Source organism: Pholis gunnellus (assembly GCF_910591455.1).
Source record: "Pholis gunnellus genome assembly, chromosome: 10".
Taxonomy (NCBI): domain Eukaryota; kingdom Metazoa; phylum Chordata; class Actinopteri; order Perciformes; family Pholidae; genus Pholis; species Pholis gunnellus.
In genome coordinates, this window is record NC_136537.1 from 16,072,944 (window position 1) to 16,095,254 (window position 22,311).

The 22,311-nt window shown below is 42.9% G+C and overlaps 2 protein-coding genes across 2 annotated transcripts; one reads left to right on the forward strand and one right to left on the reverse strand.

Moving 5' to 3' along the window:
* Nucleotides 1-47: 47 nt before the first annotated feature.
* foxo4 (forkhead box O4) lies at nt 48-3,252 on the reverse strand (the record flags this gene model as incomplete). Its single annotated transcript, XM_079167924.1, has 3 exons — nt 48-78; nt 566-2,117; nt 2,812-3,252. 2 exons carry the CDS (start codon nt 3,250-3,252, stop codon nt 588-590), a joined length of 1,971 nt encoding a protein of 656 aa, XP_079024050.1. The 3' UTR covers nt 48-78; nt 566-587.
* A 3,127-nt stretch (nt 3,253-6,379) lies between these two features.
* On the forward strand, nt 6,380-14,297 carry ubl3b (ubiquitin-like 3b). The gene is made up of 6 exons (XM_079167740.1): nt 6,380-6,521; nt 7,145-7,255; nt 10,290-10,398; nt 11,723-11,809; nt 11,929-12,006; nt 12,695-14,297. Exons 2-6 carry the CDS (start codon nt 7,229-7,231, stop codon nt 12,745-12,747), a joined length of 354 nt encoding a protein of 117 aa, XP_079023866.1. The 5' UTR covers nt 6,380-6,521; nt 7,145-7,228; the 3' UTR covers nt 12,748-14,297.
* The last annotated feature ends 8,014 nt before the right edge of the window (nt 14,298-22,311 follow it).

Here is a 22,311-nt window from a genome sequence, read left to right on the forward strand (position 1 = left end):
AAGATAGTATCTTCAGCCCGCAGGGAGGAGGAATGCACCGGTCGTTTTGTGAGGTTTTCTTGATTTGGAGAATAGTTCCTGAAAGACAACATAAATCCAGATTATGTTCATAATGTACTTTAAATCATCTCTCGACTCAATCACTGATAATCAAAGCCATGAATAGGGCTGTACATTAGTCAATTAATCCATTCTGTCGGCAGAAAACTCATCAGCAACGGCAACTAATTATCTGGTGATTATTTTCAGTATCAAATCGTTCGACTCAATGTTGATCAAAGCAAATCCTCACATTGGAGAATCCGAAAATTGCACAATAAATTGATGATCGACTTTGAGACCTAATCCGCTCATAGGTTTAACGAGCCAAAATCCCAAAAACATTTTCTAGTTTTAGCTTCTCAAATGTGAGGATTTGCTGCTTTTCTGTTTTATTTCATTCGATATTTTTGGGGTAAACAAGACATTTGAAATGTGTTTTCTATAATTTTCTGACATTTTACAGACTAAACTATTCATAAAACTATCTAAAGTAACTGGTTTGAGTGTCAGTGTACCTGGCTACCTCTGAGTGGTCAGCTGAGGACTTAGCTGGGCACCCAGCTCTGAGCGGAGCCCTGCGTGGAAGCCGGGCCGGCGCAGCCTTGGCCTCCAGGCAGTATGGGGTCAAAGTTGAAGTCGATGCCGTCTCCGTCCATGAGGTCACTGTTGATGATGTAGTCCACGTCGCAATCCAGGTTTTCGGTGAACATGTCAATGTCCAAGTCTGTGGGCAGTCGGTCCTGACCGGTCGGGAAGCAGGACGGAGCTCCGAACTGACTCATCCCCAGCAGGCTCATGCCGGGATTGGCTGGGACGACGGGCCCTCCGTGATGGGAGCCCACCGCTGGCACCGCGGCATGATGGGATGTGAGAGCTGAGAGCTGTGACGGGTCCTGAGACATACCTGAGAGGATCATCCCCAACCCCATCTGAGAGTGGTGCTGGTGTTGTTGTTGTGGCTGCTGTAGTTGTTGCTGCTGCTGCTGCTGCTGCTGGTGGTGGTGAAGGTGACGCTGCTGCATGTGAGCATGCAGCACCATGGGGGGGACTGTGTTGGACTCCAGCCCTTTAGCCAACAGCAGCTGGTTGGGTTTGGACCTCCCGCCCACCAAGGATGCGCCCAGGCCCATCAGGCCCACCCCTCCAGGACTGGGCATGAGGGGATCCACCTGAGTCATCATGACATCACTGGGTGGAGGGGAGTCGGAGGTGAGCAGCGCCTCCAGGCTGGAAGGCACGTGGGTGCTGTAATGGCCGCCCCCACGAGAGCCGGAGTTGGACATGGGGTTGAAGAGGGAGTTGCTGAAGGTCGACGGCTCTTTGCTGCTCATTCCACACTGAGAGACGGAGGCCTGGGTCCCGGTGTGATTTGGGGCCTGCGGAAGGCTGGATGGTTGCAACTGATTATAGGAGGAGAAGCTGGAGCCCCGGGGCAGCAGGGTGGAGGCGGAGGGCAGCGGAGTGGGAGGTGCTGGTGGGGCTGTGCTGGGACTGGCCCCTCCCTGCTGCCCAGTCATCAATGTGAGGCCGTCGATCAGATCCAGCTCCTCCATCAGGGTCTCGGTGAGGGTGGGGGTCAAGCTGCTGGCCGTGTATCTTCCCGACAGTCCGTCCTCGGGCAGGTTGTCATCGTCCTCCTGTCCAGGAGCGATGGGGGACAGACGTCCGCTCAGGGTGCTGGCGTTGGAGCTGGTGCGCGGCCGGAAGGTGGTCCACATGTCGGCGTCATCCAGGCTGCCGCGGGACGACGGGCTGCTGTTGTTAACCCCCCATTTGGGGAACTGCTGGGACGAATTCGGGCTGTCTGCCCCGGCTGAACCTGTGCTGCCGTCTCCCTGCAGGGCCCCTCCAGCGCCCCCCAGGCCGGCTGCTCCCGCCTGCTTCTTCGTCTGCTTGGCCCTCATGCGGCTCTTCAGCAGTTTGCTGCTGTTGTCCATGGAGGCGGCCCGGCGGCGAGGAGCCTTCCCGGTCTTCCCTCCTTCTGGGTTGAGCATCCACCAGGAGCTCTTGCCTGTCGATTCATTGTGGACCCTCAAGAACTTGTTGTGGAGTGATAAATTGTGGCGGATTGAATTCTGAAAACAGACAAGAGAAAAAAAATGTTGTTTAAATTGCAGATGAATCACTAGTAGCCTAAACATGCTTTGGCACTGCTAAAGTTCAAATGATCCTCCTAAAACTAAAGCATGATCCACCTGTAAATGATTGATGAGTATTAAAATCTTCTTAAAAACAGGCCGTGACAGTGAGTCTCAAGGTGGTTATGACGGTTACAAGCCAAAAAAGGTTGCAAACCACTGACTAAAAGTATTTATTCCAGGTCAGTTCAGATCCTTTGCTCATTGACGGATTTGCCTGGCTGCAAAAGTACGTATTTTTGTGCAGTAAGGCCGCAAAACATAACTACATAATTAAAACAACAAAAATCAATGAGACAATTGAAGAAACTGAAAGATTGCTGGTCGAGAAAATAAATGAAAATCAGCTGAAAAGTAAACAGTAAGGCGGCTCATCATCATGCAGCAAATATGAAGAACCAACAAAATGTTAAGAACAAATAATGTAGTATTTTTATTTGTGATATTGGGATAAGTATACGTTATGATAACCTATGATAAGTTCCTCTGGTTGCTGTACTTTTTTTCATATTGCCCAAAGAACAGGATGGACATCTGCTAAACCAGTGTGCTGAGATGTAACATGAATTGTAAAGCTATACATCTATGACTTAGTCCACCTAAAGTACAGTAAACATCAACCATCACTCACCTTCCAGCCCGCTGAGCTGTTGCTGTCTCCTTTGTCTCTGAAGTAAGGCACTGTTTTCACCATCCACTCGTAGATCTGTGCCAGGGTTAACCGCTTCTCAGGTGAGTTATCGATGGCCTGGCTAATCAGATCTGCGTAGCTCTGGTTCCCCCACGCGTTGCGCCGGGACGATCCTTTGCGGGGCGTCGCTCCGGCTCCGCCCCCGCCGGCCACGACCCCTCCCTCGGCCCCCGCCGCAGCCTTCTCGGGCTCGGAAGTGATTTGCTGTGGCTCGGGCTTGTCCTCGTCCGCGGGCGGGGTCCCGGCGGCGGACTCGGAGCCGTCCGCCCCCTCCGGTTTGACAGCCGAGATGTCGGGCCTCGGCAGAGGCCACGTGCAGGAGCGGGGTCTGCTCTGCGGCTCGAAATCTGGGTCAATGGGGGGCACCGAGGACTCCTCCATGGCGGTCCTCTGAACTTCCACTCAACCAAAAAAAAAAAAAAGATGACACTACTTAAAACATCTACCTCTCAAAGTAAAAGAGTGGAAGATGCGTTAAAAAAAACGTCCCTGACACAAGAACAATATGCTCGAGCCACTGCGGGGGTGTCAACAGAGGGGCCTGTTGAAGAGGCGTAATCTGGACACACCAATAGCCTCCGTTAATCCTCAGATTGGAGATTAGGGAACCCAAATAATCTCCTTAATAGTAACTATCATAAACCTTCCGATGTATATAGAATGAAGGATGGCTGGGATGAGAGTCCCTTTGTTTGGATGAAACAAAAACAAAAGTGTCAGAGTGGCAATGAGCACCAAAACATCTGGATCTACAGAGGTTTCTGGGCTCACCTGAAAATGAAAAGGCCTACCTATAATCTAAGGTATACAGATACAAAAAGATGACATTGCTGTCAATAAACACTCGATTTAAATATCTGAAAATTGTAAATTAACAAAAAAAAACTATAGTTTAAACCTCTCACAAAATAAACTTTTAGGAATAAATCAAAAGGATAAATTCGTACCAGTTTTTTTTAAATTGCATGTATATTTCCTTATACATACATTAGTTTTTTTACTGTAAGGCTATGAGGACTACAAACAGGGATTATCTGGCTACTGTTACAAAGGATCTTCTGAGCCCCTGTCCGTCTCCACTTGTAAACAACGTGATGTCTGAGCGCTCCACGAGCCAACAATCCTACACACAAACCTACAAACAAATAAATAAAAAAAACTCTCACAACAAAAACTGTCCGGTTAAAAGTGAAGTGAAGTGTAAAAACATATGAAGAATTATTATTCCGGCAAAGGAATACAAAAAAAAAAAAAAAAAGTGTTAAAAAAACCCAGTAGAGATATGTCCGTCGTCTTTTTGGCCTTTAAGTTAAAGCCGCTGTGACTAAACAACCAGAGAAATGCGCGAGCGTTGGGTGAAGAAATCACGAGCGGTTTTAAGAAATGATCAATGTTGTTTAAATCAATAAAAGTGGGAAGATGGGAGAAACGTGCGCACGAGAAGTCCTTGCTTCAGGTTTGCACGATCCGCCACATTGCGGCCAGGCGCATGTCACCATCTGCCATGTTTCTCCACTCTTGCCGCGGCACACGATGCTCGGAGACTCGGTTATTGTTGTAAAAACCCTCTCGACCGGGGCCCGGAGCTCAGATCTTCTTCGGTGAACCGACTACGAAGTGAATCCCCGGGTGTTGGGTGAAGTTGGGTCGCCTCGGAGGTCTGTCGGCTCCCACCCGCCGCACTTTGAAAACAGCACGATAGCCACCGTGACGTTAGCTGGGTTAAGCTCCTGCTACTCCAGAGTTCACAATCCGTGGAAAAGTCCGTGAAAAGCCTCCGAGAACTTCCTCCAAGTAGCCGTTTTTAATCCGCTACGAGTCTCCAAAAAACTTCCAGTAGTCGCGGCTGCCCAAATACTCAATTATTGAGTGTCTTTTTGACTTGTTTTGTTTTGTTTTGACTCGAGGCGAAGACTCCCTTCTGACGTCTGTTTACCACTGTCAGGCAACGCGTTCTGCGCATGCGCCAAGTGGATTTCTGGGAAATCGAGTCATACACGTGACAGCACAGGCGTAAATAGTAGCTGAAGGAGGCAACATGTACCTGTAATGGTGCATTATGCAACAGTGCATGAACATGTGCTAAGTCCCGGGTACACTTCGGGCAGTTACGGTATTACCGGTAGTTAGAGTACGGATAGACAACTAGTAATAGACTACAACTAGTCTAAACTACAGAACAACATATTGTAATCATGATAAAGAAAAATAATTACTACGATAATTATGTTAATAAGTCTTCTTGCTATACTCATCCACTATCAATGTGAACAATTCTCGTTTAGCCTCTAAAGACCATTAAAACCGCCTAAAGCACCTAATTCACTGTCCTCTGTGCAGGTACCTTGTCACTACATTTATATTATTAACAGTGTACACTTCACATCAAATGCTTTGATTTTGATTAATAACAGTCAATGATATGCTCTGAGACCCAGAAATCAACCACGTACTCCTGGGCTGGGATATGAAGCATGGCTTTATTTCGGAATGTGCATCATTTGAGCACAATATAAAGTAAAATAGAAACGTACTTTAACCTACTATGACTACTATTAAACATTTTGACAGACCGCTCTAAAAGACAGAGCCACAAGATTGGTAAATGCAGTTGGTATTGTAGCTTGCTGTTGCAAATTCCTGTCGAAAAAAATAGCAATTATTCAAACTATTTTTTAATACTTATTGTTTTTGGCATTTTCCTTTATTTGATAATGACAGTCCATAATTGAACTGGGGATGCAGGTATGTGTCTTGACCACAAGGCTATCAGATGATGGTTTTTTTCTGTGGCACATTGTTTTTAGACTCTTATCTCTACTTTAAATGGGTGATAGCAGATAGCCTTTTAATCAAACATGTAACATGAGTACATTGTTTCTTTTTTGATGTGAATGTACATATCTACATTTCTTGTCACCCTTAATATCATGAAATGTTAAATATGGTTTGTTGCAATCCACCATTAATAAGTGATGATACGTCAAATCAGTACGTTTGGCTTATACGAGCAGGTTATGTGTTCAATTACTAAAATGTTATTTCTGTACCTACATCTGCCATCATTGGTTATCAGTAGCTGTCATTGTCAAATTAATTATTTCGGTGGCAACTGGATCATAGGATGCCATTTTTCTTTTTTTTGCCAAAGCATGACATAAGCAATGGTACTACAATCTTTGCACTACTGTTTAATACATTAATTTAAACTTTGCACTACTGTTTAATTAGTTAATTTATATGTATTACTCTATTATTTGTATTATATATTGTGCATTTTTATACGCAATATTTTATTGCTTACCTGTATCATAATGCTGTTATAGCGAACAAATTTCCCCTTGCGGGATTAATAAAGTATCTATCTATATATCTATCTGTCTGTCTGTCTGTCTGTCTGTCTATGCGTCTGTCTATCTATGAACTTCGACTCCCAGAAGTCTTTGCAATGGTTCTCTATGTTTACAACCAGCTGACATCCGGCGTCTTCTCGTCCTTTAGCCACCGATATACCAGTCAACGATACCTTAAACCCAAAGAAGAAGTCAACGACATCCATCTAACACTCGATATTTTACTCATGAAAAGCGCTCCCCGCTGATTCGTCAACTCAACTGAATGCAAAATTTCATCAAAGTCGTCAGATGCAGGTGAGCGCGACAGGACTAAAAATTCCCGTTTGCACATCTAGTTAGCCAGCTATAGATAGCAGGATTAGCATAAGCTAACACAGCAGCTAATGCTAATGTTAGCAGAAGCCTTCTTATTCGCAGCCATCACTTTTGACATCTGTCAGGACGAAACTTGGTGATAGTTGTTGTCCTCGGGTGAGATAAATGTACCCGCTGTTTCACTGCTAACGTCAAAACACAGCTAATTAGCAACGATTGTGGTAGCTAGCTAATGTTAGAGATATTAGCCCGCTAGCTTAGCTATCTTAACGTCTACTGGTAGAGAGACTTAAGCTAACGTTACTAATCTCGTCGCTGCCGTAGCCTGACAAGCTACGTTTGTTATTTTAATTAGCTAAACCATGGTGAGGTGAGCAAGGCTATTCACTACTTACACGATTTATGCTAACTAATCAATCATGTGCTCGTTTGCCATTTGATGGACAATGTTATGACATTAGCTGTAACGTTAGCGACACGTTAGCTCGGTGGATAATGGATTATGTGCAGTGCCGTTATGGTGCCAGGCGGTGGGAAGCGGCTTCACAGTGTTTGTGTTGTTTATGTCGTCTATGTCATGTTGTTTATGTTGTTTATGTCAGGGCTCTGGCCCAGTCTCCAGCAGCTGAAGCACACCAGCCCTGTCCACTCTGATCAACGTCCACGGCCTTCCTCCTTGCTGAGCCATGACCACTCAGAGGGATCTTGATATGGTGAGTGAGTGTCTAACACCTTTTATGAACATTATCTTTCCAACAGCAACACAAAGCCAAGGTGATAATCCGTGTTTGCTTGTGTTCTCTGCTTTGTAGCCTGTCACACTTAATGCTGCTGTATGATACTATATTTCATTATTATGATTATATCGGTACATTAACGTTTCCTCAAAGTTAAAATGGTTTGGGGGTCGGGGAAGGAGGGGGGTGTCATGGATTAGCCAACGTCCACAAACACTTAGCTGGGACAGTGACTGCTGTTCCTGTGAACACCATCTGTCTAATCTCAGTTAAAACGTTGCCCTACTTTCCTTTCAAGGTTTAGACACCGATTGATTGTACCCTCTTACTAAATCCTGGCCACAGCCCCCCACTATATGAATAGACAACAGTTATTTAGAAACACTTTTTTGGGGGTTATTTTTTATGATGACACCTGGCCGCTTGCTTTCTCGCCTGCGATAATTCATTTTATATTGAGATTTCACAAAGAAAAGGTGTATATGTAAAGCTGTAACCAGCTGAATTTTGTGTTTTGGGGATCCGCTTGTCAATTAGACAATCAGTTATTTTTGTGCTAATGTGAGTAATAAGGAAACATTTAGTGCTGGAAAAATAGTTGAATAATCAGAAAACTGATCTGCAACAAAAAATCATTTTATTGTTTAAAATATATAAACTAAAAATTCCAAATGTGATGGTTATGACTTCACAAAGTGTAGATCTCAGTTTTATTTAATTACAAACTGAACTGAACATCTTTTAAGTGGCGAGTGAAAACAAGGCGTACATTGTGATGTTTGTTTTTAATGATATGCTGTCAGAACATTGTTTTAAAATATATTCAAACAAATGTAAAATCTTTTTATCTATGATACCTACATCAGGTAACAACCCACAGCTAGGATTTAGTAGATCATCCGTTAGCTTGTTATGTTTTTAGATAACTTGACCAACTTCAAGAATGGCTACGCCTTTGGTCGCTCTATTGACCCATAAAAACAATTCTTAACAGTGTTTGAAGGATTTAACGTCGTCCTTTGGATTGGAGAACCTCAAGAACATTTGTGATGCGGGATGTAGCGGGATGTTGCCATGGGCAATCAGGCAGATCTGACTTTGTTTTTATTTTGTTGGGGATGAAAGGGATGGGGACGGGAAAGGGGACAAAGCTCGTTAATGATGACATGGGTATGTAACTTCACATTGAGGTTATTCAGTTCAGAGGGGGAAGGGGAGGCACCACCGAGGGAGGATTGTATTTGTAAACAGATCAGAGGGGTTGTCCCTCCCTGTCCCCCCTGACGTCACATCTCATGGTTAAGTCTCTTTGTTCTCTCTTCTGTGATTTATTAACTCTAATAAAGATCATGTCTCTCCTTTTTGAAGAAGGACAAATGTCGGGGAAAAATGAATCCCGTCCGTCAACTCTGACTCTTGAGTAGAGACGTCGTAGTAGAAAGTAGTTGATGGGATGTTGTTTTTTCTCCAAAGTAATTTTTTGGAGTAGCGGCATAATTGATTAGAGATGATGGATTAATGGATTAATAAGGAAAATGACTTGATGCAGCATAAATCAAACGACTTACGGTCCAAAATGGATCAATAATTCAGGTCAGAGTGACGATAAAATCCTGACCATGAACTCACCACAAGATAGATACAGTATAGAATAAGTGGACAAGTTGATAGAAATGTTAAATTATTACCGCAAATTCTTCGCTATTGTCTGCTTCACATCTATCAGAAGGAGATGGAGGGAAACCAGATTATTTGAATCGATCAAATCTAAGTTTAAAAAAATCCTCATATAGCAGTTTTAAATTACATGAAAGGAAATGAAAGAATATTGTACATGATGATCAACAATAATACTAATTGATACAGTGTACATACAGTATGGACGTGATGCCCATGTTTAGACATTTTGACCCGGTGAAGGTCCAACATGTTTATTTAAATACATTTGTGGTTTGGAGTCAGTGAGCGGGCGTTATTCTTACTAGAAGTACCTGAAATCAATGACCCACCTGGTGATGCTCCAGCAGACACAGTGGAAACTGTTTTACATATTTCAGAGGAACTTTGACTTCAGGCTCGTCTTTAGCTTGAACAGGCTGAGGTCAGATGATTGACTTCGTACAAATAACCGTCGTTAATTTGTCTTAAATTTGAAGATTATTGTCCTAAAAGTCTGTACTTCCACCTCATGATCTGTTTCATTTCAATGCAAAGAAGCTAAACCAATTGTTGCCGCCTACTGCTGTCATTAGTCATCATAATTACACGTTAGCTGTTTGTTTTTTTACTACAATATAGAGCTGCAACCAACGTTTATTTTTGAATATCTATTAACTGTTATTTTCTCGAATTCTTTGGATGATAAAGCAAATGTGACGTCGGCTTTATATTCATTTTTTCTCGGTTGTGAAAGAAGGTTCACATAAGACAAAGAAAAGCAGCAAATCATAATTAATCAATTAGTTGTGTCCGATCTGCAACGTGTGTTGTAATTTGGATTTTTTTTGGAGTTGCCCTGAGGATGAAATGTGGAGGAAGCCCCACTGTTAAAGACCCTCCCACACATATGCACAGTCCCCCCTTGGGGCTACGCACTGGCCATGTAAATTTAATAACATGGCCCAGAGCTGTCTGGGACACCTGGGGTTATCGCATTAGCCCGACAGCCTGGAGAGGAGCTCGCAGCACCCGGGAACTAAAGGGCCAGTGTTCCCCCATCAGCCCCACCCTTATCTGTTGTCGTCTCTGGCAACAGGGGCTCACTTCAGTGTAAGCCCTCGGTGGATGAAGTCGCCCAGTCAAAGGGTGGAGATCTGGTGTGGATAAATCTAATTAGGCTGGAATGCCCGTCTCTTCACAGCCGTCTGAAGCTCACCTCATGACTGAGGAGGTTAGAGGAAGTGGAGGGATTCCACCACGACTAATTAAGAAGAACTTTAATGGACCTTTGGTGTTTTTTGTTGTTTGCTAACACAACATTTCTATGGGTTAAGCTGTTTTTTGTTTTTAGGTGCACCTCCGCCTTATCCTGGTCAGTGGGAAGACGCAGGACTTCACTTTCTCCCCAAATGACTCGGCCACAGACATCGCCAAGCATGTATTTGAGAACTGGCCTGCAGGTACATTTTTAAATGATTCACTTTGCAGTATTTATTTATTTGTGTTTGTTAAGTTTCAGTGTATATATTTTACAGATTTTATTACTTTTCACTAAGCAGTCCTTCAGCTTCAGTCGCAGTTTTTGCTGAAACTTATTTATTGTCATTGTCTGCAAATAATTAATAATATTGTATATGATATTGATATAATTGACTGGTTAATTGTTCCATTTCCTTTTACTATGACAGTTTTCCTCTACTGAATACCTGTAGTGTAAACCTTGTTCACACTGTTACACATATTAGAAGTGAACACAGGCTAACCACAGTTTAAAAGTGATCAGATGGGTAATAATGGTATTATGGTGTAGATAGTGACAGTAAACAATAGAGCTAGATCAATAAATACACCGGCCGATACAGATGTATTGGTATCAACGTACGTATCGTCTGAAAAGTAACAAGAGATTGCAGCACAGAGATGAGAAACTAGTTTTAAAATAATTTAGGAACTGTCACGATTACAGTTGATTTAAAGTTGATTTGTTAAACTGGAAAATATTCGCTCAGGATCTCAGCGCAAGTAGCGCTGTTACTACTCTTTTATTGATCAAGTAGTAAGGTAGCATCCACACAAGCTGCATTTCTGAAGCTCAAGTGCAGCAGAGCTCTCTGCTGCGGTCTGAAATACAACCGCTAAGGGTCAGTAAGTGACGCCACCGCCGCTCGTATGTGTAGCCGACAGAAGCACTTCCGTATGACATCGCGTACCAATCCTTGATGCCTACGACGTCTCCGCTGCGGGGAAGACAGTCTTGTGTTTACTTGATGAAAAGGTGGCCGAGGGTGAGGACAGAGAGGAATCGATCCTGAGGGAGTCGCCCTGGCTGTAGGCCCCAAATATACACTGTTTAAGTATTATTTAATGGTAGTAAGATGCATGGATGTTAGAATTAAGTGTGCAAAGTTGAATACACATTATAATTGATAAATATAGTATTCAAATATTATAGTTTACAGCACATTAGGCCTTTGTATATTTATGTTTTGTATTGATAGCATTACTACTATAGTAATAGTGCTGTAGTCGCTATGTTTGCCATGTAGCTGTAGCTCAGCTTGCTACATTTCTCTGGGGACTAGCTTCAGCGTAGCGAAGCTTCATTTAATATAGAGGAACTGGTAGCTCAGCTCACTGCACTATCCATGTAGCTTGCTCAAAATTGGTGCATGAAATGAGGCAAAAATACAGTTTTCAAATGTTACATATCAGTATAGGCCTCAAAGATCCAGTATCGGTTGGGCTACAGTTAAGTGAAATACTTGTTTCTCTGCTTCTCGACAGGATGGGAGGAGGAGACGGTGAGCAGTCCCAGTATACTGCGCCTCATCTTCCAGGGACGCTTCCTTCATGGCAACGTTACCCTGGGAGGTAAGACCAACCTTTAACAAAGACACCTTCATCCGTGAAAGCATATCAAACGCATTCGTTTCCCATCATGTAATGTAGCGATGAATAATACATCATGAGGTTTATTTCTTTGTTTAAAGCTCTGAAGCTGCCACCGGGCCGAACAACCGTCATGCACTTGGTTGCCAGAGAGACTCTTCCAGAGCCCAACTCTCACGGTGAGGATCTTCTCGTTGTCTCCTAATCATCAGTATCATTTCATTATCGTACAGGACGAGGTACTGTGTGGGATTTAGCTAGCTCCAGGCCTGCACACGTACAGAGAAAAGGGCCGAACATCAATTAGAAATGTCAGAGTAGTGAGGCTGACTTTGGATGAGGTTATGTTACTGCGGCTCACGTGAACGGCAACAATTCAAGCAAACATGAGGTCAAATAGCTGCCGTTAGCATTCCTGATAAGCTCCGGCAGAAAATCGACTTTGCACATGAACAAGACTTGCACCTCTTTCGAGGTAGTAGATGCTACACATGAGCCCACTGATGACGTCTGAATTCAGAGATTAACAAGATAACTAGGACTGACGAGCAGTGACGACAAACGGCAGAGCTACAGCCGTGTACTGCACATCGATCCCTCGCTCCGGTGTTGCATTCTTGTTAAATATGCCGAGAGAGAAGGTTCTAGAAGGATTCAAGGGTGTAGTTGCCCTTTAAGTGCAAAGTGTCTGCTCAGGCGGAGCGCGGAAGTTGAACGGTTGCTTTTTGTTTGACCTTTCACATACATTGAGCAGTGGGCGTTTGCTTCTACTGCAGTTAACCTCAACCTCATCCCACGCTACAGGGCTGTAGAGAGATGTGTGCTTTTTTAATCTGACCTCTTGTCTCTGCTGTCCTGTCTCTGTAGGTCAAAGGAACCGAGAAAAAACCACAGAGAGCAACTGCTGTCTCCTCTTGTAAAGCAACAGAAGACCCCCAACCACACACACACACACACACACACACGCACACATAACGCACACATAACGCACACATATATATACATGCATACACCGTGTCTCTTCTGCCTGTCATCCTGTCAGCTGTGGATTTAGAATAAATCACAGGAAGTCTGGTTGGACCGTCACCGGCTTTTGGTTGAACGCTTGTCCAATCTGAGGCTTTTTTTGTGCCAATATATACACTTTTTTTCGCCCCCAAAAATGTTACCGTGTTGGCCGAAATTTGCCGTTGTAGTTCCTTTTTCATTTAAAGATCATGACATTAAACTTACCTTTACGCTCCCCGTTTGCTGCTGGACGCGTTTCAAAGAGCTGTCGTACGTAGTGGAGGAGACCAGAGACGTGGTTGCTCATCGTGGACACAGTTGCTATAAAGGTGTGTTGGCTATTACCTTTCCCTACTAGTCACATGGATGTTTCCCCAGGTCTTACTGAATGGTGTTAACCCCTCTCTTTGCACTTAACCAGTTTGTTAATTCAGAAATGTTTATTGTGTTTCATCGTCATCATCTCCCCCCCCCCCCAATGGCTTTTTTTTTTTTTTTTTTAAATTTGGTCAAAGGAACGGACCTTAATTCCCCACGTGGTAGAAAATGTGCCGTCCTCCTCCTCATGAGACTGTTTCTCACTAACTGAACCGGTCGGTCTGTATCAGCACCAGTGGCGTTTCCTCCATTACCATACACCTGTTTAGTTCCTGGAAATGGACCAATGGTGAAAAGACTTTTACAATGTGGAGTAAACACCCGAGGGGACGTTCAGGTCCATGAGAAACGGGAGCAGACTCTTGTAGAAGATGGAGTCGGAGGGATTCGGTGGGTTGCTTGTGTGCCATCAGGTGTCATTTTTGCACCTCTGGCTTTTACTTTACTGACGAGGATGCCGGTGCTCTCTCGACACGGCGGGCCAGTTAAACGCAGACAAAGGAAGCGGTTGAAGATGGGAGGGAGGAGTGTCGTCAGTGTGAGGAACCCCCCCCCCCCCCCCCCCCCCCACTGGACACTGAGAACAGGGGGAGAGTTTCTGCCACTTGGATGAAGAGTCGTAAGGAAAATCTTTTGGTGGTATTTCACCTCCTTTTCATGTGGATGCCGTCTTTACTTCATGTTTGCCTTTTATCGTGGAATTCAGTAATATCATTAATATTGAAATTTAAATATATCAATTTTTATCTTGTGTATAGGTATTTGTTCAATTTTAGTGTGGGTGAGTCTGTGTATGAGTGTGTCTGAGGGTGTGTGATGCACGTGGCATACTGTATGAGGACTGGTGAGGGCATGTGGTCTTTAAAAAAATAAAAAAAAGTGATGCACTGGGAGTGTTGATGGGCTGCGGTTTCTTCAGAAACAGTCGGAAACCTTTTGATTCCTTCCATTGAGTGTCCTTTGGTTTGTGTTTTAGTCAATCAATGTCACTGCTATGAAGTTTAGCCCAGTATGATTAAATGTAAAAACTAAAATGCAATGTGGTCTACATAAAAGCTTGTATTATAAATTAATAAATCTTTAAATAAGGCAACTTCTCTTGGTCCTTTTTTTACTATTTCTAAAATGCCAACTAAATGACGGGCTGTGGCTACGATTACTTTCATTATTTAATGATTTATTTTGTACAGGTGGTGTGTGAGGGGGGGGGGATCATTACACTCTCACTGGTCAAGCTTTACTCTTTCCAGCCTACATGTAGCTTTATGTATCTTCCTCTAGGTGGCGGTGTTTCTCTTTGAGCCTGATGTTGGGGTCTGATGGAGTAGATGGGAGAATATACCTTTTAGTTTTGGCTGAACCTGATTCAAGTTAAAGTAGCACAATGAGTCAATCATGTGTTGACTTCTGCGACTTTGTATTTACAAGTTGAGTCTTTATGAACCTGACAAACGACTTAAAACGCTGCACGAGCAGGAAAGAACTCAAAAAATGAATGTTTGTCGTCAGTTTGGTGATACATGATGTGAAGTCGGAGCACTTCTGTAGTTCCAATTGTTTCATAACTTTCTGTTGAGCTGATTTTCAGCAGCTTTCCTCCCGTCTGCCTCAGGAATCTGCTCCTGACGTGTAGCTGCAAGAAGTCCAGGTTTCCAGTTGACACTGGCAGTGTAGCTCAGGAAAAGTGCAGTCAATCCACATCTTTCTCACTGCACTTCCCAAAACCTGCTATTGTGTTGAAGCGACATGTCGTTCTACGTGTTCATCACTTTTTCCGCTTGCTCTTATCTGAACTGTTTTTTTGTTACCCGTGTTTACTGGATCGTCTAAACAGGAGCATCCAGAAGTGATTAGTGTTTAAATGAGAGTCCAGGGAGGCAGTCTGTTGATCTTTGCTACCACATTGAGAGCTGCCGCAGGATGAATTGCTCTCTGCGGTCGACATGACTCAAAGCACGCGTGTAGCCAGATTCTTGGGTGTGCTGCGGTCTAACCAATACTCAGTCTGTCCCCGCAGGGCTGTCTGCACTCTCAGCTGCCTCCCTACAGTCCTGATATGGAGCGCTTAACTCCCACTTCGGCAGCAGTTTAGAGTTTAAGAATTAAAGAAGTGTTTTCACACACGTGAGTTAAACAGTACTTTAGTTGTGCTTGAGTTGAAATCTACTCTAGTATGGTCGAAAAGTGCTCTAATGAGGTCTGATCTGATTAAGGGATTATTTATTCAAGTTAAACAGGTTTTTACTTCCAGAAATATTGTAAAAAATGTACAATGTACAACTATTTCATTTAATATTTTACTTAAGAACAAAAAAGTATTTGCTGCAGAATATACTTAAGATAATTAGACGGCATTACTACTGCAAATTTCTATTCTAATACATAGATAATTATTTATTATTACTTTAGCAATAGTAATGTTATTGGAATTTAAGATGTTTAGCATTTATCTGAACCTGAGACTGGATACAATAGCTTATAAATTAAAAAAAGCAATATTTCCTTATAAGATGTAATAAAGTCAAAGTATAAAGTTGCATGATATTTTTCTTTCAGTAAATGCTCTGCTGTTTGATCACATTTTTTTCCTCAGCACTTTTCATCCAATGTGACCTTAAAATGTCAATGATTCAACAGCAACTAATGAACAATCTCACCTGGAAGTCTGTTTAAATGATGATGATCAAAAGCTTCAGAACAGCGAGAAAAGAACATTCAGGTGAGTTTGTTTCCAGTCTTTATGCTAAGCTAAGCTAACCGACTGTTTATCGTACAGACATTAGAGAGTGGTATCGATCGTCTCGTCTTCCTCTGAGGAAAAAAGCGTTTTGGATGAATGAAAACTTGATAGATGAACTGGGCTTTAGAACAAACTGACTATAGAAATGTAAGTGAATGCCTGAGTCGACGGGGGGTCATGATACATGTTTTCTGTTATGGCTTCCAGCTTTAAATCTCTTTTCCCCCTCACTGCTTCTGACCATTTTCATATTTGACAGTTCCTCCTATATTAAAACCAGCTGTGTATACGCACACACACACACACACACATAAAGGCAAGCACATACAGTAGAAGTAGAAAAGACTCCTGACACCACTGACTCTTGACTTGATGTTTGACGTTGCAATAATCTGACGTTAAAACTAAAGAAGGAACACAGTTATTAAATGAGGAGTCTGTATAAACTCAATATTCTTGATAAAGTGTGAATGTGCGGTCATGACTGGTGTGTATTATCATGTGTGCATTCCTTTGAGTCTATTTGTACACACCAGAGGTCCTCTGATGGCACAAAATGAAAGAGTTCAGTAGGCCAGTGTGAAAACATACACACTCATGCAGGGGTTGAATTAACCCAGCAGGCTGTTAGCGAATGAGCAGCTTTCATGCTGACTCCAGAAGCTGCTGCTGTCTGTCTTCATCTCGGGGCCTCCTTGCTGCTCCTAATTGGGGGAACGACACTTGTTTATGTGACTCTTTGCTTCCAGATGAAGGGATCATAACCAGGACGTGGACTTTTGACCAGGTGTGTGTAGAGGAAGAGGAGGAGGTGTTACAGCTTCAGTGTTTCCATAACAAAGCTGTAACAGAAGGTCGGTTAACCTCTTTTTATTTGGCCGTTTTTTTTTGTTTTTTTTTTACCAGATGGCCTCTCTGTTTCTTTGTAATGTGCCACTGTAAAAATCCACAGCTTTGACAACAATATCAGCTCTGTGCTTGAGAGACGGAGGGATGGAAAGAAACGTCCAGAGCCCATACACAAATATTTCTTAGTATTACTGACGAGCAGGCGGTGGAAGATTTACGGTCAACAAAATGTTCTGATATCAAAGTTGTGTGTTTCTTTCTGTGAAGATATGGCCTCATGAAGAATGAATGTATTACCTCACCGCTGCAGTAACAGATTATTCCACCTTCCAGCAACGTATCTGTAACCACAAGTCCAACAAAGTGAGACTCAGAAAGACGTTTATTTTCTCAGGTGGTCAGGGTGGTGACCTCTGACCTCTGTACATCTCATCTAGCACTAAGGCTGCGTTCCAAATCGTTTACATTTTCCTCTTACTTTTAGTATGCGCTGCAGCTGCCATTACAAAGTACGTACTGTTTCACGTGACCGCGATAGTCGATAGCGTCGCACCCATTCAACATGCAGTCACAAAACCTTACAGATGTGTAGTTGTAGGCCGCTTTTGAAGATGTGTGTCCCAGTATAGATACCCAGTAAGTATTGTATTGATACCTTTAATGTCTGCACAAAGTAATTACGTTGTAATTTAGGGTTTATAATCTAAAATGTTACAAAAAAATAGTATAATGAGTCAAAAGCTCAACATGAGCCTAATAGGTTAAACAGCTACATTGACTATATTGTATATTTCATTATTAAGTATTTCTATTGAAATGAATGACTATTCTTTATTCATGTTTGTTGTCGATGCACCGATGCACCAAACCAGATGTCCTGAATGTGAAAACCTACTTGTCAATAAACTGGTTTCTGAAAACAAAATGGTCGTAGTATCTGTGTGTGGGCACATAGCTCACAGATGATGCATGAACAGTCACATATCGTGTCTTTTACTGTAACATTTCTCTGTGATTTCTTGGCTCAGGAAACGGTGTCCTCATTGTTTGCTTTGGGACAAGTGTTCACTCGTGGGCACTGGCTACTGACCAGACTTTCTTCCTCTAGTTTCACTGAAAATGAAGAGCTCAGAAAGAACTAAGAAGGAAAACATACTAAAGTAATTACAGAACTGAGGTCAGCGCGTGGAACGAATGCTGTCCAGAAAATGTCGGGCTCACTCACTACAAACAACTGATCACAGACCTGTTTCGTTGTTGATGTAACGACTTGGATCTGAAACCTGAATTCTGCTTATTATAGTGATCGCTCTACTTTATGTAATCAGTGTTGTCCTGCTGCTCGGCCCCGGGTTGTTTCCCCTGTTACGTTGATTACGATCATTTTCATTTTGGCAATCATGAACATTGATCATTTACCGACTCCGTTTGCTTTCGTCTTTAATTGCACGTGATCCGTCCTTTTCTTTTCATCCTTGTTTTTCATCAGGATGAAGGTTTTCAATTCATGTTCAGGTGTGTCTGATTTCTTCTGATTTCACGCTCCGACACCCGCTCTGATCGCTCTCCAGACATCATTAAAGTGAGTACATTTCCTGGTCTCCTGATGTAGTCGTTGAATTACTTCACGTGTTCACATTGTGTGTGATTATTGCTCAGTGACACCAGATGCTGACCCAGGGCTATGTGCTGTACTGTATGTCTGAGAAGAATGTAGACGAGTTTTCTCCCTTCAGATTCCTCAGTTTCAACATGGGAGCCTACTCTCTGAAAAACACATTGAGACAAACAGAGCTACAAATTCTGCCGTTTCATTAGATCGTGGCGTCGCTGAGCATCATTCGAAACCACTGACATTGTGTCTTCAAGTGTTGAAATACCTCTTCTCCCCCACACTGCAAGCCTTCAAGTGTTAGAAGCGGTTTCTACGGTATCTGCAAATACGGCTGCTCCCTTTTTATATTTATAGCTGCCGTTTATTGGACTTGTTGCTGTGTGTATGTTGTTCATTAAAGACATCAAAATGCTTTACAGTTCATTGCTCTTTTACACTGCCTGCTGGAGCCGGAGCTGTAATTCCAGTTAGTGAGGGATCAGATGGAGGTCACCGCTGGCCTGTGGGGGTTGCAGCGCACCACAAGTCCACCGAGTTTCTGCGGACTACATTACAGCTTTTATCCTCACTAATGGGATCTCTTGGTGGGGAATCCCAAGGGTGATGGGGATTAAGATACCTGGCCTCGCTCCCACGCGCCATTTACCATGTGGGGCGCAGCAAATATGTTGCACATGCTGCTGCTGCAACCTTTAAATCTCTTGTTACACAGAGAAACCACGGAAGTCAGCATTTAGAGGTTGATAAATGTGTGTTCACACCCAGATTGTCCGAGGTCTGTCTTTTTATTCTCCCTCTCCATGCACAGTTGGAGCATTTCTGCCTCTACACGCCTCTGACCCAGTTGAATCTGACACCGTTTGCAACCCAATGAGAGAGTATCGGATGATGGCGAGCTGGGAACCGCTCGGGCACAGAGACAAAGCTGCAATGTTAGCTTTCTACCCTGCTCCACTTGAATAACATTGTTGGATACTTTTTGGAGTTTCCCGGCGTTACAGCCAAAGTTAGAGAAAGACGACGCAGTGAGAGAAACCCTAACTTTTGAGGATGAATGAAGACATGAGGGTGGAGGGTCTTCTGAGCTTGTCTCTGTTGCTCTCGTCTGTCTTTCAAACCTTCACCATGATAAGTCACTGCAGTGTCTGTGTGAGTCACGACTTAACGCTCCATCTGGCTGTCACATGGCGTCCGGGCGACTCTTTAGAAGAAACACGGCTCAGTAATTATCACATGAAATCAACCCACGCCACCTCCTCTGCCGCTCTCAAACGTTTGTGTCTTGTTTATTTCTATGTTCTTCATCAAGAAGTTTGATCCCCTCTGTGATATAACAGCCAACAATAAACCATACTCTGACACATACTTTGAATTGATTGCTATTTGCTTTGTTTTGAACAGCGGTGATCTCTTCTTCAGCCCTGCTGGGGACTCACACCACCCGGCAGCAGCAACAGTGGCAGCAGCTCTGGTGCTGAGAGCAGCAACAAGGAAAGGTCAGGTGGAGTCCATTGTTATAGAGCTGTCAGGTGTCTGATTTATGGGCAGCAGGTTCACAGTGTTTGTGGTGCTTAAACTCAATCACTGTTTCCATATTTTGGTTTTATATACAGGAAGAGAAAGATATGATTTAGATGGGAAAGAGCTTGTAGACTGTGTCCTGAACAGTCTGTACTTCTTTTGTTTCTGTGCAAATGTAATCTGAGGACACTGTAGAGATATGTCAGACAAATTCACTTTATATTTTCCTAAAGCCAATGATTCAAAAACATATAAACATTACATTTACAATAAGATCAAATGGAGAAAAGGAGCAAATCATGATTTTTCAACCAGAAAATATTCTGCATTTTTGCTTGAAAAATAACTTAATTATCAAAATAGTTAAGCATCTTCTGTTGATCCTGAACTGGATAATCGGCTAATTGCTTCATCCCTTCCTTTAAGGTAGAGAACCAGGTTCATGTTGCTGTTTTGTATCTTCATAATCACTGGAAACATGTCTAATAACCTTGAGCAATGCACATACCCCTCAAACTGCACCAATGAAGCTTCATATCACACTCAGCAGTTGCAACAGGCAGCTGTCAACTGTGAAACAGGGAGCTGGAAAAGAACACACATTCTTGGTTTAGCTTTTACGGGGTGAGATCGTGCAAAATGTAATAATGGTTATGCAGCGTGAAAAACAACAACAAAAAATTAGAGGACCTAATGACAGGTTTTCATGTGTCCTCGGGGTGTTTGTCGTGGGTGACTAGAGGGCATCTGGGACTTGGCGGATGAGTGGAGTTCCTTTGGTTCTGCGGTGGAGTTGGTGAACCGTTGCTCTGAACACTGACAGTCATTTAACACCCTGCCAAGTCACAGGCTGATAAATCCACCCACACTTTGTGACAGCAACACATACTGTATGCAGGAAAGAAGCTCAAAGAGAGACATAAAATGGCCCAGACATGATGGGAAACAGAGAAAAATATACTTCGGCTAAGTTATAGATACCCGTTCAACATCTCTCAGTGAAACTCATGAAAACTGAACACCAGCTGTCAACCACTGTCTTTTGCACCTGTAACCCAACAATGGTGTGCACGCTTTGAGTGAGTTCCCTTTCTGATAAAACAAAACTTCTTTTGAATGATTTTAAACTTGCTTTGTTTACACTAGTTCCAGGGTACATTCAATATCATGGTATATGTTTTATATCACAGTATGAAAAATCACACACAAACTGATTTGGACTAAATCAACTCAACATCCACTTCTTTATTTCTGAAGCTTTCAATAATTTTTTTGGAGGGAAAATCACAAATCCATTGGCTCAAATGAACAACATTAGATTAAACTATTAACACACCGAATTCAATTACTTAACAAGGTACTATTTAATTACATTTCAATCTTTAATTGAATTGTTTTCACTATAAAGGACACAGGTTCAGTGCATTCAGCTGTTTATGAATTGATAATAGATGTATAGATACTGCAGATGCATGAATAGAGTTAATAGCTCGACCTTATGTAAGTGTATCTCCTATGGTACTTATGTCTGAGTGTCAGTAGGAGCAGGTCTTGGCTGAGTAAGGGTGTTACTAATCCGGATGTAGATAGGAGTTGAACGTGAGGACACACAGCTGCAGCCCAGCCTCGTCTGCACTGAGATCAGGCTTTGGCCACCGCAGCCGCCTCGTGTGCCTCTCTTTCTCCTACAGACTGTTGTCACCGGTCCCACTGTCTGCATGAGCCAACAGACGTTTGCGTTGCCTCGCATGCTTCGGGGGAAAAAAACGTGAACACTTGGTGTGATTGGATCGGTGTGTTCTATAGCTGTTGGAGGGATGGATCGAAAAAGGATTTCAACATGTTGTCATATTCAATTTGAGTTTCACAATTTATAGCTCCATAACAAGTGAATAAGGGAGTTAGGAGAGGATAGTGAAAGCAGAATGTGTTAGAAAATGAAAAGAATTGGTGAGTCACTAAAAGTGTGGTGGAGACAACTGAGACGTGGTTTACTGCTTTTGCTGGTACAGGACGTCTGGTCCCTGGTGTCACGCACAGTTGAGTTTTTCTCCAAATTTTCCTTGGCTTTGGGGCGTTTTGGATTATGTCGCTTATTATAAACAGACATGCGTTTGCAAAGCTTTTCTGATCATCCCAGATTCTGAGGCACTCATATCCTGCTGGCTTTTTTGTTCATGTGGCTGCGGATAACCTTTAGATGCGTTTACAATAAAACAGTTGTCGCTGGAATGTTTTGTCATAGCCCTCCAGTCTTTTTGGAGCTGTAAACCTCTGCGCCATCTCCTGTCTGTTGAATTTATAGACCCCAATCAGTCATGGATTAAATGCTGGTAAAAAACAATAAACTCCAGCTGAGCACAGAGCAGAGAT